Source organism: Papaver somniferum, chromosome 6, assembly GCF_003573695.1.
Source record: "Papaver somniferum cultivar HN1 chromosome 6, ASM357369v1, whole genome shotgun sequence".
Taxonomy (NCBI): Eukaryota; Viridiplantae; Streptophyta; class Magnoliopsida; order Ranunculales; family Papaveraceae; genus Papaver; species Papaver somniferum.
In genome coordinates this window covers 66,782,879-66,799,602 of record NC_039363.1, presented here as the reverse complement: position 1 = coordinate 66,799,602, position 16,724 = coordinate 66,782,879, and the positions used below count along the sequence as shown (strand labels likewise).

The following is a 16,724-nucleotide window of genomic DNA, read 5'->3' as shown; positions in this document are numbered from 1 at the left end:
AGTCCGGGAATTTAGTGTGCATACCTGTATGCGTACTGGCGTAACAGTTCAGGTTCGGGAATTTAGTATGCGTACACATTTGTATACTAATTCAACTGATGTTGGTCGTGAACGATAGTATGCATACCCGTTTGCATACTGGCAAACTGACCAGGTCCGGGAACTCTAGGTATGCGTACCCGTTTGCATACCTGAGTGGGTTAAATTCTAAAATTGGTTTATTCGTGAACTAGTTGTGATTAAGGGAACAAGGTTGATATGAAAGTATTCATATGGCTAACTTCGGTTAACTATTGTTGAGCCAACCAAGTGTACACGTTTAGGTACGGTTATCCATATCTAAATGAAGGCACATTTCATTTGTGTGTAACAAGCTAAGTTCAATCTAACGGTTGAAAGATATTAGCTTGAATCTAATCAGGTCTTCATCTAACGGTGAATATTGAATGCTTTGTTACCAAGGTAACATTGATTGCAAACCCTGATTTGAAGACTATATAAGGCAGAACTCTAGCAACTGGGAAACCTAATCTCCACACCTCCTGTGTGATACTAGTTGCGACTAGAGTCGATTCTCCTTTAACCTTGGATTTTCTAAGACCATTATATGTTAACGACTTAAAGACTTCATTGGGATTCTGAAGCCAGACCCAACTATTTTCTCTGTAGTCGCGTGTTCTTACTTTGTTCTATCGTATTGAGTATTATCTTCTCTAAAATTTGCTCGAGATTCAATCTCCGATAGGTAAGATAAAAAGTAGTCACAAACATCTTTGTCTCATCGTTTGTGATTCCACAATATCTTGTTCCGCTTCCATACGGTTAAGATCATTGTGAGGTGATTGATATTACTAGGCTGTTCTTCGGGAATATAAGTTCGGTGTATCATTTGGTTCATGTTCACCTTGATTTATCAAAAGACGGAACAAAAAATCGTAGGTATTTTTGTGGGAGACAGATTTATCTATTCAATAGAATTTTCTGTGTGATACAAATTTGTTTATCAAATCTTCGACTTTGGGTCATAGCAACTCCTAGTTGTAGGTGAGATCAGCAAAGGGAATCAAGTGCGTAGAGTCCTGCTGGGATTCAGAGGCGTAAGGAATGCGACTGTACCTTAATCAGTGTGAGATTGGTTAGGGCTCAACTACATTCCAGTCCGAAGTTAACTTGTAGTAGGATATAGTCTATAGCTGCTTAATACAGTGTGGTGTTCAAATCTGGACCAGGTCCCGGAGTTTTTTTACATTTGCGGTTTCCTCGTTAACAAAATTTCTAGTGTCTGTGTTATTTCTTTTCTGCATTATATTTTCTATATAATTGAAATATCACAGGTTGTGCGTAGTTCAATCAATTAGATAATCTACCCTTTGGTTGTTGATATAAATTGATTGACACTTGAACATTGTTTTTTTGTACCGTTCAAGTTGTTTCTCATAATAATCAGGCTCGCGGGTTTCTATCTATTTGATTTGCTGATTGCATTGAGAAACAAAGATATAACTCTTGGATGTATTTTCCTTGATTGAGTCTGACTGTCTAGTTGATTCTCTTGGAAGTATATTGGAGTTAGTCCATACAGATTGCCTATATGAAATATTAGGTGTGGTTGTTAGACCCTCGCTTTTTCAATAATGATTGGGATGAGGAGACGACTAGATTTATATGTCGGAAAATAAAATGTAAAAGGATGGTCAAAATGCTGAAGCCCGTCGGTGGTCCTGCCAAAGTATGGTATATTGGAGAAGATAAGAATACCTAGCTCTAGCGCGGTAGGTTGATTATGAACAATCCTTTCTCCTAAACAAAAATATGGTCGTTTAAGGGCTTTTTTTAGTAACAGAAGAGAGATAGGGTCGGTCTCAGGAGAAACGCTGAAAAAGATGAGATCATAGTTTAAGTTGCAGAAGAAAGCTATCGTTCGGTAGTTATGAACTCAGATTGAGTCTATCCTATGTAGCTGACTCCTTGTGACCGATTATTCTCTTCCTTTGCGAGTAGGCTGATACTTACACCTATCGTAGATCCACACCAAAACCCTAGATATATTACCTCATATTGTGATGTATTTAGCCTAAGTATGTGATGTGTCGTATGATTTGGCAGTATTTTTTGGAGTTATAGTGACTGCGATGGGGAAATGCTCAAGTTTTCTTGTGGAGGCCAACTTGAGTCATGTGGAGGCCAGTTTAAGTCATGTGGAGAGCTCAGATAGGCTTGTTACATGCATGTGTGTCATGAAGAAAGCACACACCTGTATAAGGTCGAGTATAGCCTGATTATGACATTTTCTTAGTAAAAAAGCATTGTGGCCGGCTCTGAAGAGAAGATAATTAAGGCCCGATTAAGTCAAGTGTTGACCTGGTCGTCTGTCGATTGTCTATTTAAAGGAGAAAGACTATTAATTGTCTAACCATATGAGCAATGAGAGTCGTTATCCAATCATAGTAGCGCAAGGATATCCGTTGTCCAACTGCGGAAGCAAAGCGAGGGCTTAGGTTGAGAATTAACCTAGCATGTTCTTCCATCGAGCGAAGAGGAGAGGCACGACCGTCTCGTAAGGGAGGATATGGTCTGATAATATGCTCAATATCCGGGGTGGTGTTACGAGTGTTGAGGAGGCACAGTTCATCCATGGAGGGATGAAGGATTGGTATGTATCTTTGAAGATAGAAAAACCATAATTCCCTTATGAAAGCCTCATGAACGAGTTTATGAGATTTGAGGGATGAACGTGCCAGGAGTACGCTTGTAAAACTAGAATGAATCTCATATGTCATGAGCTTAACGTTTTGGATTTAGATGTGTTCAAGGCCCGGGATGACATTTAAGATTTTTTAGCTTTATGGTGAGGCATGGATGTGGAACCGGACATGATAGAGTGGCATGCATTGACACAACAACTAAATTGATGTTAAGTCATACCTTTTTGAAGCTAAAGCTCGGGCTATATCCGGGAGCTAACTCAAGTCCTGGATTAAGATTGACTTGATAAATCTTATCCTAAGATTGTTATAAGTTTCTCCTTAAGTATAAGCTTGAGTCTTTCCTTGAGCGTAGACTCGCCACTCATCTTGAATCTAGGGCTAAGTTTTGGCTTAAGCGAAGTGTAAGCTTCGTACTGGTCGAGGCTTCTTCTTCGTCCAGGTCAAAGCCAAATCTTTGCCCTGCTTGAGGCCTGAAATTCGTATTGCTATGAGCCTGAGATCAGGAATGTACTTAAGTTGAAGTCTCATCTTCGTCTTAGAACTAGGTTTGAGCTTTTTCTTTGCTTTAGTCGGAGGTTGAGCTTCAACTTGGACAAAGACTTGTTGATGCTTAGGCTCGAACTTTGCAGGATGAAACCTGAGGGTTGCACCGTTCTTGTAAAGCTTAATTGTACCTTGACTGGGTAAACAAGCTTGAATTGCGTTGACAGGTTGCAAAATGACCATTTTTCCCTTGCTCATAAAATCACCATCTACACATACTTACTACCCTGTACTTAGGATGTTTTCATTTGAAGGTATTTAGAATCTTATCCTATGTGTGTACCCTCTTAAGGTGTGTTTATCATTGGAATTCCTTCAAACAAACATGTGGAACTCAACGTACGAACAAATCAAAGTATACGCACTTTAGGTAATTCATGGGGAAAGATGAATTAAGATGTTTCTTGCATGAAATTCATTAATTTGTGACTAAAGCATGTGGTCTCCATTGAAACTTGCTGCGATAGAAAATCTGTGATAGTAAAGGATAATTTAATTTTGCAATGGTAAAGTCTAGACATACTTTAAGAAGTTTAATTTGGTAACACCACTACTCTCTGATGTTGTGATCTTGATAAACTTCGTAAAGTCAAGAGAGAATCTCATAAGATTCTCTGAAGTCAAAAAACAAATTAGTAGATACTTTGACGAAAGGAATATCCAGAGCAACAATTTGTTGTACCTCGTGGGGAATGAGACTTGAGCCCAGACTTCAACATTACCTTGAAGGAGACTCAAACCTTGTTAACTAGAGATCCAAAAATCAAGGTTCAATAAGACAACTAAGCTGAGGTGATTCCGAAATAAACTATTAAAAGATTTCATCTTTGTCCCTTCTTATAGTATGTGTATGATAATGTAACTACGTGCAAAATGTGACCTTTAGGTCTTAATGTGTTCCTTAGCTTTATTTCAAAGTGTGGTGTAGTTGAACTCTCTTGATAGACTCGCCTGTGTGAATGTGAAATTAAAGCAGTCTCCACGAGAATCATGGGCGAATTATCTATCACATTCATAAAACCGAGATTCTGCGAATCGAAATGGAAAATTCGTAAAAGCTTGGCATCATCATTGGAAATAGTATTTATCGAATAGACTACAACAAAAATTGGGTGTTTGAAGATATCACATTCTTTGACTAAACAAGTAGTCCTGCTATCTCTCACTAAGCAAGGTTTTAACCATGGCGATACCTCTGCCTTCATCGTACCCCTTATTTTGATCGTGATTATTTTGTATTTTCATTTATGTGGAAAGTTGACAGAGAAAACAACCAATATATCCCAACTACATATGTAAAAATTTGTGACATCATTTTCATTATTTCTAAAGGCCGGTACCATTACTATTAAAGGCTTATCGATCCAGAATCCAACGGCCAGTATTAATTTGTCTTAGTATTAATTTATTTTATATAAATTGGTACCCGCTTTTATCAATCATGTATATAAAATTACAATTCTAGAATTGGTACCCACCACGCTAACACAAAAATATACTGTAATTTTAGGATTTATCCAGTTTTCTGTATCAAGAACACAAAGCAAAATTTGGCTAACTTAGCCTAGATAAGTGGTGGTTCAGATTTTTCCTCACAAGAGATAAATCTATGGCTGTAATTGTTTGTCATAATTGATGGTTGTGATTGGGATTAGAAGTGTATCTAACGGATAAAATTTACTTACATATCACTAATGTTCCATTAATTCTTCATAATAAATATTTAATAATTTGCAATAATAAATGTCAATTATGAATGATATGTCAACTATAAATGACAGCAAACAAATTATTCTATCAACAATGATAATAAATGTATTTTTAATATTATTGCGAGTTGTATAAAAACGTGTTTTTAATGTGCGTTGATGCGCTGAGCGAGCTATATACAAAAAACAATTGATGTTTGGCAAAATATAAACTAAAGTTAGAGCCGATTAAAAAAGCGATCAAATTTATTTCGTAAAATATCAGGTTCAACTATTGTTGTTGTAGCAAATGACTATAATAGACATATCTCTGAAAACTGTACTGTATTTTATTGTGCTTAAAAATAATGAGTTTTTTAATATTAAATACATAAATATATATGTAATCTTATATATATTATGATTCAAAAAAATAATAATACGGTAATCTTATACTTATAAAATAGCATTATCATTAAATACGGTAATCTTATACTTATAATCTTATACGGTAATCTTTGGTGATCATGCACTTCATTGTGCTAAGGATATAGGCCCCAAGTTTCGACATGATATTGTTCGTGATGTAGTCGTCGACATTTGCTTCAAAGCTAGTGTTCCTGCTCGTAAGGAAGTTTCTTTGGGATTTCTGACGAATGATGACAAAGAGCTGAAACCTGCTGATATTCTTGTGCTTAACTGGGAAGACGGAAAGGATGTTTGTATGGATGTCACTGGTGTTTCGCCCTTCGCAGGTGATGGAATTCGCTCTTTCGTCCCAGGGAAAGCTATATCTAATGCGGTTTCACGTAAACACTCTAAATACTTGGACAAGTGTATTTCACATGGCCATGGATTGAGTGTTTTGGCTTTCTCTACTCTAGGAGAGTTGGGTGAGGATACTTTGTGTTTTTTCAAGCGCCTGAAGAATTGTTTAGTTAGTAACGACGCTAGTAGTGGTTTTGGTAGCTTTATTTTTCATAGATTAGGCGTTGCTATTCAAAAAGGTGTTGGAGCCCAGCTTGTTGCTAGGTTACCAACCAAAAGCTTTGTATAATGATTAATTACAAACTGTAAATTAGTGATTTTTTTTTTTTAGTTTTATTTATTCTAAAATTATATTCCCAAAAAAAAAAAAAAAAATTAAAAAAGTATTAATTTTTAAAATATTCGGTAGTTGTTTAACATTGCCTTTATTTCAATTGTTGATAAATTAAGGGAAATGTATAAAACAATCCTACAATTAGGACCCTATTTACAAATTAGTCATACAGTTACAAACCATTAATAAATCAGTCACACTTCCTTTAGTTGAAGGGTTAAGTCAGTAGGCCCCACCAAATCAGAGTTAAATCAGGTAGTGGATTTCCCCTTTTGTCCTTAACCTAACTACACTCTATATGTGACCATAGATCGTATTGTAGTTACATATCGAGGATTATTTAGACGGACAGGATAGGTCCAAAGTAAACATCATCTATAACAGTTTAGGGTTTCATTCCCCTTTCATTTTTTGCAGCCGTTTCTCTCTTCGTTTCTTATAGCTAAGCTCTGCAAATTATAGCTAAGCTCTGCGAAAATGGAGAATGACTGAAGATTGAGAGATTTCCAGAGAGTTTCATCGCAAAAAGATTCGCATAGATTACTAGTTCGTGTGTGTTGTTGGATTTAACTATAGTGGTGTTTTTGTGAAGATTGACAAGATTAAATCAGTAACTGGTTGTTGAAATTGGATGGTTTTCTTACAAGAGGAAGACACAATGTTCGCAAACATAATGAGGTTGGTAATCACAAACCCATATTGTGAATTTCATATTATTTCAGAAACCATAATTTAACAATTTCAAGGATTTTTTGTCATAAACCCTAATTAGGGAAAACTGAAGATTAAAATTTATAATGTAAGTTTGATGGTTGTGTTACTCATTGATTGTGTATTGTATTTTGTTACGTATGTGTGCAGGATAGATGTAAAGAACCTAGTTAGGGTTTGCAGAGAAGAGATGATGCTGGTAATAGAGCTCGAGCAGATGTAGATGGGTTTAATCTTGAAAACCAGAAGAAATTAGAGATGGGTTTTTATCATTTGAAGATTTAAAAGGGGTTATGTGGATTTGGAGTTCAAGAAGCTACAAAAATTGTTGGTAATTTGAGTTTGAGATGAATTTAGGGTTCTTCGTGAGATGTTGCTGATTTATGAGGAATTCATGTATTACACAGAAGATTGAGAATCTGGTGTTGTTAGTGAATTCAGATGAAGGGAGATGGGCTTAGAAGCTACAGGAATCAGGGAAACAATAATGGTTGTTGAGCTGAGTTGCAGTTGAGCAGGTGCAGTGGCTATGAGTTGGAAGCTGAGGCCAAGAGAAGAAATGGTTGTGAGTTAAGCTAGATGTGGATATCAGTGATTGAAGTCAACAGTGCCTGGTGTTTATAGGTTGATGGTGATGCTGCCAGTAACAGTGCAGTGGTTGTGGAGACAATGAAGCTGCAGTTCAGTAAGATGGTGCAGGGTAGTGATGATAGAGTCCGTAATGGTTTTGACTAGTGGATGTGCTGCTGTTGGTAGTTATGAAGAAGTTGTTCCTGCAATGAGTTTGTGATTGTGCTGGTGACAGTGAAAGAATTGATGGTGGTTTTCTTGAGATTTATGCGAAGCTTGATTGTTGTAACTGAATGGACACTTGACGTCTATGTATGAATGTTGTTATTGAATTGCGAATGCATAACTGCAGGTGGAAGCAAGAGATGATAAATTGTTGCTGAATGAAAATGATAGATGAATGTTAGGATTGAATGTAGGGCGGTGGAAGAATGTGTGTTGCTGAGTTTATAAGATTGCAGGGGAGAATTTGTGTTGAGTTGATTTGCAGGCAAGGATTGGTTGTGCCATGAACTGGTTGGTGGTAATGGAGTTGTTGCTTTATGATATTGAGCTAAATTGCCAGAGAAATGGAAGAAATGGTGGTGTTTGATGCAGAAACTGGAATGCTGGGTGAGATGAGTTAACTGCAGTTAAATAGGATGAGTTAGGATGGAGGGTAATTTGGAGAAGACTAACACCGTTTTTTGCCAAAACCGTTATGTCGCCCAAAGTATGATCATTTTGTAAGACATTTACAAAAGTATGATCATTTTGTAACTGAATTATAAAAAGTATGACCATTTTGTAAATGACCCATAAATTAATTGTGGGTTTGGATGTTGAATTCTAAAGGTGGAATTCATGGGTCCAGGAAATTCGGTGGAATTTCGATTCCCCTGGTACGTTTGGTTGCCCAAATCCCTTGGATTCACGTTTCCCTCGGGAATTATAATTCCACCAAATCCCCAATTTTGAATACCACCTCCGCCCTTAAGATTTGTTGGGAAACTTATGAGGGATTTATGAACCCATTTTTTAAACCTTAAAAACCATATTTTCTCCCTTTAAACAGTCTCCAAAGAATACATGGGATTTAAAACAGAGAATTGCTAAGAATCCTGGGAATTTTCACTTAACTACCAAACATACGAGGAATTTACATAATTCTTGGTATTTGCAATCCCTTGGAATTATATACCCCTCGGAATTGTGAACTCTAGTATAGTATAAAATATAGTTTGATAGAAAAATTATTATCTTTAAGAATAAAATAGGGACATAAAAAAATAGAATACGAAATTAAGGTTGAACGTAACTTTTGCTTCTGAAGCTTTTAAAAGCTCCTTCTCCTCTACTTTTCAAAGTTGATAAATTTTGGAAGTGCGTTTCATAAAAAATACTTTAAAAATTCTTTACCAAACACTATGATGGAAAAATATTACAAAAAATATGTTTTCGAAGTACTTTCTGGAAAAAAAAAAAAACAATGCCAAACTCATTTAGATTCACTAATAATTATATAAGTGGACCGGAATTAACGCAAACACACTATGGTTTAATCGGAAGTGGTGGTGGAAATTATTTCAGTAAAAACAGTAGTGGTGCATGATGTAATTATGGTAGTGGCAAGTATTGGTGAACAATGGTGCATGCCCAACGAGTAATTTCGCGTTGTCTCACATATTTCCTAGGTTAACTTTATTTTTGTTAAGTGATGATGGATAAAAGAGTCTATTAGTTGTTGTTATCGTCTATTATTATTAGACTAAGTGGTTAACTATTTGACTTACTTGCTAATCATGGTTTTATTATTTTTATGCTGCAAGTAACCTTACATTTGGAAGGTTAATGTCGTAGAATGTCTGGAAATTTTGAAAAACTAAAACTACATCTTATGTAAGTAAATTGGGCTGTCATATGAAATGATTTAACGTGTTATAATATAATAGTTTGATTAAATGAATTAGTTTTCCTTTATGTTATTGAAATAGTAAGAACATATAGCGCGATATGTATTTTTGAGTCAATTCAGAGATTTAATCTTTTCATACTATTCTTAAAGGGGGTAAAATCAACAAGGACCTGAACATTGTTAACACCTACATAATTATTCTCGAGAAGAATGAGTTTGGGTGATGTAATTTGTTATAGACTACATATTTTAATGTTTTGGTTACGTCCGGTTACTAAATTGAGGGAGATGCATAAGGAGAAATACCATTTCAAATTATCGGAAGACATCTTTGTAAACCGTAAAACATATCAAATAACGTTGTTTTCTATTTTGGAGGGAAAGATCATGTGAAAATTAATTCCGATATAATTCTATGGTTGGCTTTAGGATACAACTCGCATAGGAAGAGGCATTATCTGAGATAATTTCAATAGTCAAAGCATAAAGGAATCATATACGAGGACATGATAAAAAAAAATTACTGAAAAATAGAACTATCTATCGGTTTTTTCTTTATAAAAAAAATAAATCGTCAATTAATAAATATTATATAATATATAAACGTCAACAAATGTATAACCAAGTATTATATATAAGTCAGATTCTCCCCTAAGTATATTATAAGTCGATTTATCCTCGTTTTCTGTAGTATAAACGCTTTTTTGTATCGATGTAGAGTGTGCTATCCGTGGTGGTTGTAGATTTTCTATCCTGAAGACAAACCTCTTACAAGTGTGCAGCGTGCTATCATAAAGGTCGACGTATCGGATAGCACCTCAATCTATTTAGATTCAAGCTTCTCTTTGTATAGCACCTCAAATCAGCACCCTAATCCAAATAAGTTCTTAGCACTTTACTTTTGTTTCATTTTTGATTGTTACCCTAACTACATATCCTAGAACAAAAAACAGCAATCACCACGAATTTGGAAGATATTTCATTGCAGCTTAAGTGATAGGATAAGTTCTTGACAATCCAAAAAGAGAGTTTTAATTAGAGAAGGCTGAAGGGTACAGTTGGAGATGAAAGAAATGTAGGTGGACGGACAGATTTAATATCTCGGGGGAATACGAGTGGGGTTAACTGAAAGCCATACGTTGTAAAATAAGTATCTGTGCTTGATAAATGACGCTTGCTGTGGCTCATATTTCCTTTCAAAAAAACTATGCAAGTGCAAATTCTGAGAGGGTTCCCACGGAATTGTCATTTCTAGGATACTTTTATTTCCAAAAGGACAAAGACAGCCCTCCCTACCCTTGTTAAAGAGGAAAAAACACTTGCCTTTGACCAATTTGTGAAGATCAGGAAATTGCACTCAAATATTTATTAAGAAACTAAAAATCCCTTGTTCAGTTGCTTTTCCACAGATATTACCAAACTTGTGTTGAATTTACTTCTTGCTCACAAAATAAATGCCAGATACAATGGCCGCACCAGCAACAGCAACACTAAAAGTAAGAATCCTTGCAGCAGTAATTGTCGACCTTTGTGTGGGAATTTCTAGAAGATGCTTCACCTAGAAAAGATGTAACAAGGAATCTTGAGTTAACCATAAACATGTCAGGATAAAAGACAAGAGAGAATAATTTCTTCTTTTAGAGGAGGTATATGGTAGGCATAGGGAAGTTATATTAGAACAAAAACTAAAATGTCAACTACAATCAAGTTCACCTCAATTGGTTGCTGCCAGTGCTTCCTAATTCCTCGAAGGTGCCCTTTCCCAACAACAGCAACTACAGAAGTATGTTCACTAGCAACATTCAGAAGACTTGCTGCCATGTACCTAAAACGTAGACAGACAGTAGTCGGTAAGTAAAACAAATCATATCCACCATTATAGAACAGTGCGAAGGTATTCATGCAAAAACTGCCCATTCAGAAAACCTCCATTCTTATGCGAATCATCTCTCCATAATGACCACTAATAGGTGCCACTATTTATTTTGGGCATAGATAAGTCCTCTAGATGTGAAGAGGAGAATCTTTTATATGAAAAATCGATTAGCCGTGACAATCATGACGAAGATATCAAGAGTTTCACCAAGAAGCTCCCTAGTGTTATTTTACAATTACACACCTTCTTACATATGAAAGAAAAAAAAACTGCTCAACAATGAAGAAGAGATTCGCCTTATAAAAAAGGAAAGGGATACTAACAAATCTCTCTCGAATACAAGGGTCTCCATAAGAGAAGGAAACTTCTTGCTCATTTCTTGTATCACCAGAGTTAACATGTCAGCGTCTTCCATTTCCTTCAGCTGAAAAAAGCACAGGCTATTTACAGTCATTCAAAATGAACATGAAAAAAAATACTACATCAGGGAAAGCAATGGTAATTACCATTCTATTCAGATCGGCGGGGCTTGGCAAAAAGATTGCTTGAAAAACTATGCAGTAGATAAACTTTATCTTGTGCCACATTGTCATTGAAGCCCAGGTCCTACGTAATGTTATCTATTCCATTTAAAATAAGAGCCACGTGTACTGATTAGAAAAAGAAATAAAGGTATACTAACAGACATATTTATTAGGCTCATTATAACAACTCATAGCTTACATTAACTGGACGATCACCCAAAATAACTTTTCCACCATATTTCCTTGCTTCTTCAAATGCCACACGGAACTCAGAACCAGGGAAAACCTCAAGCTCACTAGCAACCTACCAGGGGTAAACGAATCATAAGATGAGATATAAAAATGAGAAGCATGCGTGCTTTCTTTGAGCATTGTAATTCACTTAAAACCAGTTGTGTTTCATTTACTCTGAGAGTAACAACATACCTTGGCCAGAAGCCAGCTGTAAAGAATTCCAAAAGTGTTCATTTTCTTTTTCTTCCATATATCAATCATTTCTTTCATGGTAGGTACCTGTTGAAATAAACTTGAGATATTTGCTAATGGATACAAGAAATAGAAATAGAAGGGTTAATTTTAAAGATTCTCATGGCTAAAGATTCGAACAAAGACAAGACCGTGAAAACGGCGCCAGAGTATCAGGCTGGACACGAAAGGAAAAGCTGGAATATTAATAAATCTCGAAGTACACAAACCTCTAATTTTTGAGGGGTCAACATAGATATCCGATTCGCACATAGCTCCAAGAATACAACCTACCATTCACGCGTTCATATTAGTTGAGTACCAATTTTGAAGAGCAGGTCAACAAAGTAAAACATTTGAATGCAGGCAGCTAACCTGCTAATGATCCATCCATCAAACAAGTGTTTGTGAGTTTCAAGAGAGAAGCACCTGCGGTTTCAAGTGACTGATGATAGCTTGCACTTCTTCGCAGGATTCCTGAGAACAAAAGAAAAACAAATGGCCATCACTCATCAGTAAGCACTCTATCCCACTTTTGCTCTTCATTTATATACTCTAGTCTTCTTTTTCCACACCATTTGATTTAGTAAACCCATTCCTGTCCTACCAATCTTGCATACAAAATTTCTGACTTATAGAGAATGGATATGAAATTTCCACAAAATCAACTTAACAGAACAACATAGTCACAGTGACACAGACAAAAAATTTGATCAAATTAAAACTAAACGAATATGCATTTCGCAAGTCATATTGAATTCAGTAAAAACCCTCACAATTTGAGTCCAAATTTCAAAAGTTTTACTGACAATATGAAACCATAAGAATGACCGAAAATTTAACCTAGAGTAATTGAATATAATTCACCTGAGAAACGTGAGCAGTTCCAACCAAATGAATCTTGCAAGAACCACCTTCCGCGGAAGATTCGCATTCCAAAACAACAACGTTCCTTAAAAGTGCCTCAGGCAAATCTCTTTCAATCCCCATTGAAGGAGTAGCAGCAGCAGCAGCAGCAGATCCAAGATCATCATGTTCAACAGTCACTTCTTCTACTTCTTCGTTTCTATGCGAATCAGCATCAATAATTCTTTCAACCAAACCTTCGGGAACAATATTAACATTAGGGTTTTCTGATATTCCCAAACTAGAAGACATCACTTCCGTTTGATCAATCAAGATATCACTGCGATTATTAGGGTTATCAACATGAACGAAATCTTCAGAGACAAAGGTTTCGGATCCCATCAAAGGGTTGTTTTCGTTTTCCATTTCCTTATCGGAATGACGTGAATAAGATATTGGAATGGAAAATCGGTGACTTCTTTCTTTTAGGTAGAAAAAACGGCGAAAGTTTTCTTTTTCTGACAGTACTTTCGGTTTTAGTGTAAAAAGAAAAAGAAGTAGAGAGTTTGACGCCCAAATTAGAGAAAGCCTGTTATATGATAATTAGAAGGGCGGCATTGTAATAGGACAAAAAGGATCATTATATGATAATTCAAGTGTCCTTTATTCATGAAAAAATTGGAAATGACAAATTAACTCTTACATAATTTAGTGTTGGTGATTAAGTTTTACTTCAGTTAACTCTAAATCAAAACAAAATCAAATTTTAGAGTTTAAAAAAAAAAAATCATTTTTTTACATTTTCAGAGTTAATTACGGTTGGAATTTTGCTCGTAACCAACCGTAAATCTTAATTATGGTTCGTAAAAGATAAACTACCAATCGTAACTGGTTAAATTTGAAGAAAACCCAATTGTAAAACCAGTTTCGGTTGGTAACCAAATGCTCGATACCGACCGTAACTGAGTTACGGTTGGTAACCAAATGCTCGATACGAACCGTAACTTTGTTATGGTTCGTAAAATAAAATGGTTACCAACCGTAACTGAAGAAAATTCTCAGATATAAGAACATACGGTTGGTAGTTGAACTATTACCAACCGTAACAACATCAAATTCTCCATTTACGGTTCGTAATAGAGTTAAAATCAATCGTAACTCATATAAACCCATAAACTTCAATTTCAATTTTCATCTAAAACCCTAATTTTTTATAGAAATTAAACTTAAATCGAACAAAATAAACTAAACCCTAATTGGGTTTTTCAAAACATACTTCATATAAGTCATTACACTACACTTGATTAATTTTCGAATCGTCGATTAATCGAAGACGATGAAATTTTGAGTTTTAATGGAGGTTAAGGTTGATAGGAGGAGGAGAAGAGAAGAAGAAGAAAGAAAACAAATTCTCAATTTAGTTTTGATTTAGGTTAAAAAATTGGGAGGGTAATCTAGTCAATTTATATCCCCCTTTAGGACATCTCCTAACCAACTAAAGGGACATTACTATCACACTCCCGCCTTCTAATAAAACATGCCGCCCCTATAACAAGCTTGAATTAGAGAGCTTGTCCAAAATCAGTTTTTTTTATAGAAGCCCTATTGTTGGGGTGAACCCATATTGGGGTGTGGTAATTATATAATTTCCCTCAATTTTTGAAGGGCTTCACAAATACCCTTATGAGACAATAAAAATACTCCTCTCCAATTACAGGCCCATCAGGGGTCCATCAACAATTTTTCTTCTTCCCCTTTTAACCTTCACTTCTTGTGCTTCTTCTCCGTCTATCGATTTAAACAACCCAGAGAAAACATTCAGAGAAACCAAATCGAAACCCTCTGCCACCATCTTCATCGCTACCACCACTATCTCAATCGCCACCATAACCAATACCAGTGCCACAACCACCACCACCATCTCCATACCCACCATTGTCGTCTCCTTCTTCACAATCAACAACAATCAATCTCACTGTTATCTAAACTCCACCACCGCCACCACAAAGTCATAGGTATTTAATCAGAATAATCAACAAGCGTCAAATCGAAGAGAAAATTTTATGAGATTCAACATCAGTACAATTTGAAGAATTCATCTTCATAAACGATTGCACATGTAAGTGTATCATTGTCCTTTAAACTCAATTGAAAGTTTAATTGATTGATTTTTCAGATCTGGAATTGCTGAAAACTAATTTTATATTTTTAAAAACTTCATTATTGAATTCAACTCAATCAAAAGTTTAATTGATTGATTTTCAGATCAAGAATTGCTGAAAACTAATTTCAAGTTTTTAAAAACTTCATGATTGAATTCATATGGAAAATAATGGTGGTGGGTGGTGTTTGGTCTTGGACTGGTGGTGGGTGATGGTGTTTGTGTTTTTGCAGCAGTTGTGGTAGATGTTGCAACAATGGGTTGGTGAATGTTATTCTTTGTTGTGGTGGTGGATTTTTTAGTGCATTGCGGGTGATGGTGGTGGCTCTTTTTTTGCAATAGTGATGGTGGTGGTGTTGGAGGTTTCATTTAGCTATAATTACAAGAAGATATTTCATTATTGCAGTGTTTCAATCGACTGTATTCCTGGCTATCATCTATCCGAATATCACAGGTACTGCCCAAAATAGGAACCTCAAAATATGTATAACAAACTGTCTTGCTTACTAAATGGTTCACATCTTATATATCAGAGATTTTGAATGCTCTTGCAGGTACGAAGATTTTTGGCATGATTTACTTGGACTACGCATTGATATATTGTCGACACCTCTATGGAAATGATTGTCTGAATCGTATACTTTTTATGTATATGTTATTTTGAAAAGTATTTTTTTTTCTGTGTGGCCTAACTATCTACATTAATATATTGCTGAAATTCCTGTACAGCCTGATGATCAATCCAGGTTGTTACAGGGAAAGTACAAAATATACAATGGTACATGTAAGTTACTCCACCCATTTTTATGCTTGTTTCATACCCAAAAGAGATATGCCCCTGCATCACATATTATGAGCATGACAAACAAATTTTCTTATATGAAGCCTTGTAATGATCTGTAGATTGGTGTTAGGACTCGTTCCAAGCGATAATCCATTGAGAATAAAATGTTGGAGTCTTGCAACAATAGAAGAAACGTCAGATGTATCAAACAATAAATATAAAGAACTGTATCAAACAACTCTACCACGAACAAATTGATGAGGGCAGAATCATAGGTTCAACAAGTTGCCTTAACACATGAGTTCGCGGGTATACTCTAAAGTAATGCTAAACCCCAACGTGCAAAGATGTGTCCAGGATAAAACTGCCCGATATAACTTGTATTAGCACAATACAAGTTACCCACTCTTAAACTCAGCAACGGGGATGGAAGTAAAACGCCGCACGAAAATAAAAGCAAGAAGATGAAGAAAAGTAGACCTAGAGATGGTCGCTGCTTGTGTGTTTTGAAAAGAGATTTTCGAGTTGTATTTATAGGAAAATTAACTTGCAAATCAAGTTAGGTTTAGGTTTTTTCTTATAAAACGAGTTTTATTTCTTGTAAAACAATTAAACACAAAAAAAGAATTTTTTCCATAAATAAAACTCTTAAATAAATTATTTATCAAGTTGAAAACTTGCAAAAAATAATTTCAAGTAGGCACGGACTTGGTGCTTGGTACACGCGCATGGGCATGGGTCGAAACATGTATTTTTCGGCCCACCCGCTCCACCCACATTGTTTTACAACATATCCATGAGAACATGATAATATAGTGGAGCACCTCTTTAGTTTTCCACAATATGGGACTA

At 35.6% G+C, this 16,724-nt stretch overlaps 1 protein-coding gene and 1 long non-coding RNA gene across 3 annotated transcripts; one reads left to right on the top strand and one right to left on the bottom strand.

The window, feature by feature from the left end:
* Positions 1 to 6,443: 6,443 nt before the first annotated feature.
* Positions 6,444 to 8,280, top strand: LOC113287852. The gene is made up of 2 exons (XR_003330354.1): positions 6,444 to 6,719; positions 6,903 to 8,280. It is a non-coding gene; the product is annotated as an uncharacterized LOC113287852 (long non-coding RNA).
* Positions 8,281 to 10,393: 2,113 nt separating this feature from the next.
* Positions 10,394 to 13,482, bottom strand: LOC113287850 (traB domain-containing protein-like). 2 transcript variants are annotated; one of them, XM_026536706.1, is made up of 10 exons: positions 13,417 to 13,433; positions 12,949 to 13,379; positions 12,511 to 12,558; positions 12,312 to 12,371; positions 12,043 to 12,129; positions 11,816 to 11,920; positions 11,599 to 11,712; positions 11,416 to 11,516; positions 10,930 to 11,041; positions 10,394 to 10,774 (listed from the first exon to the last, which is right to left on the bottom strand). In XM_026536706.1, exons 2-10 carry the CDS (start codon positions 13,351 to 13,353, stop codon positions 10,649 to 10,651), a joined length of 1,158 nt encoding a protein of 385 aa, XP_026392491.1. In that variant the 5' UTR covers positions 13,354 to 13,379; positions 13,417 to 13,433; the 3' UTR covers positions 10,394 to 10,648. The 2 variants fall into 2 exon arrangements, with proteins under 2 accessions (XP_026392491.1, XP_026392490.1); XM_026536705.1 differs by having other exon boundaries at positions 12,949 to 13,482.
* Positions 13,483 to 16,724: the final 3,242 nt, after the last annotated feature.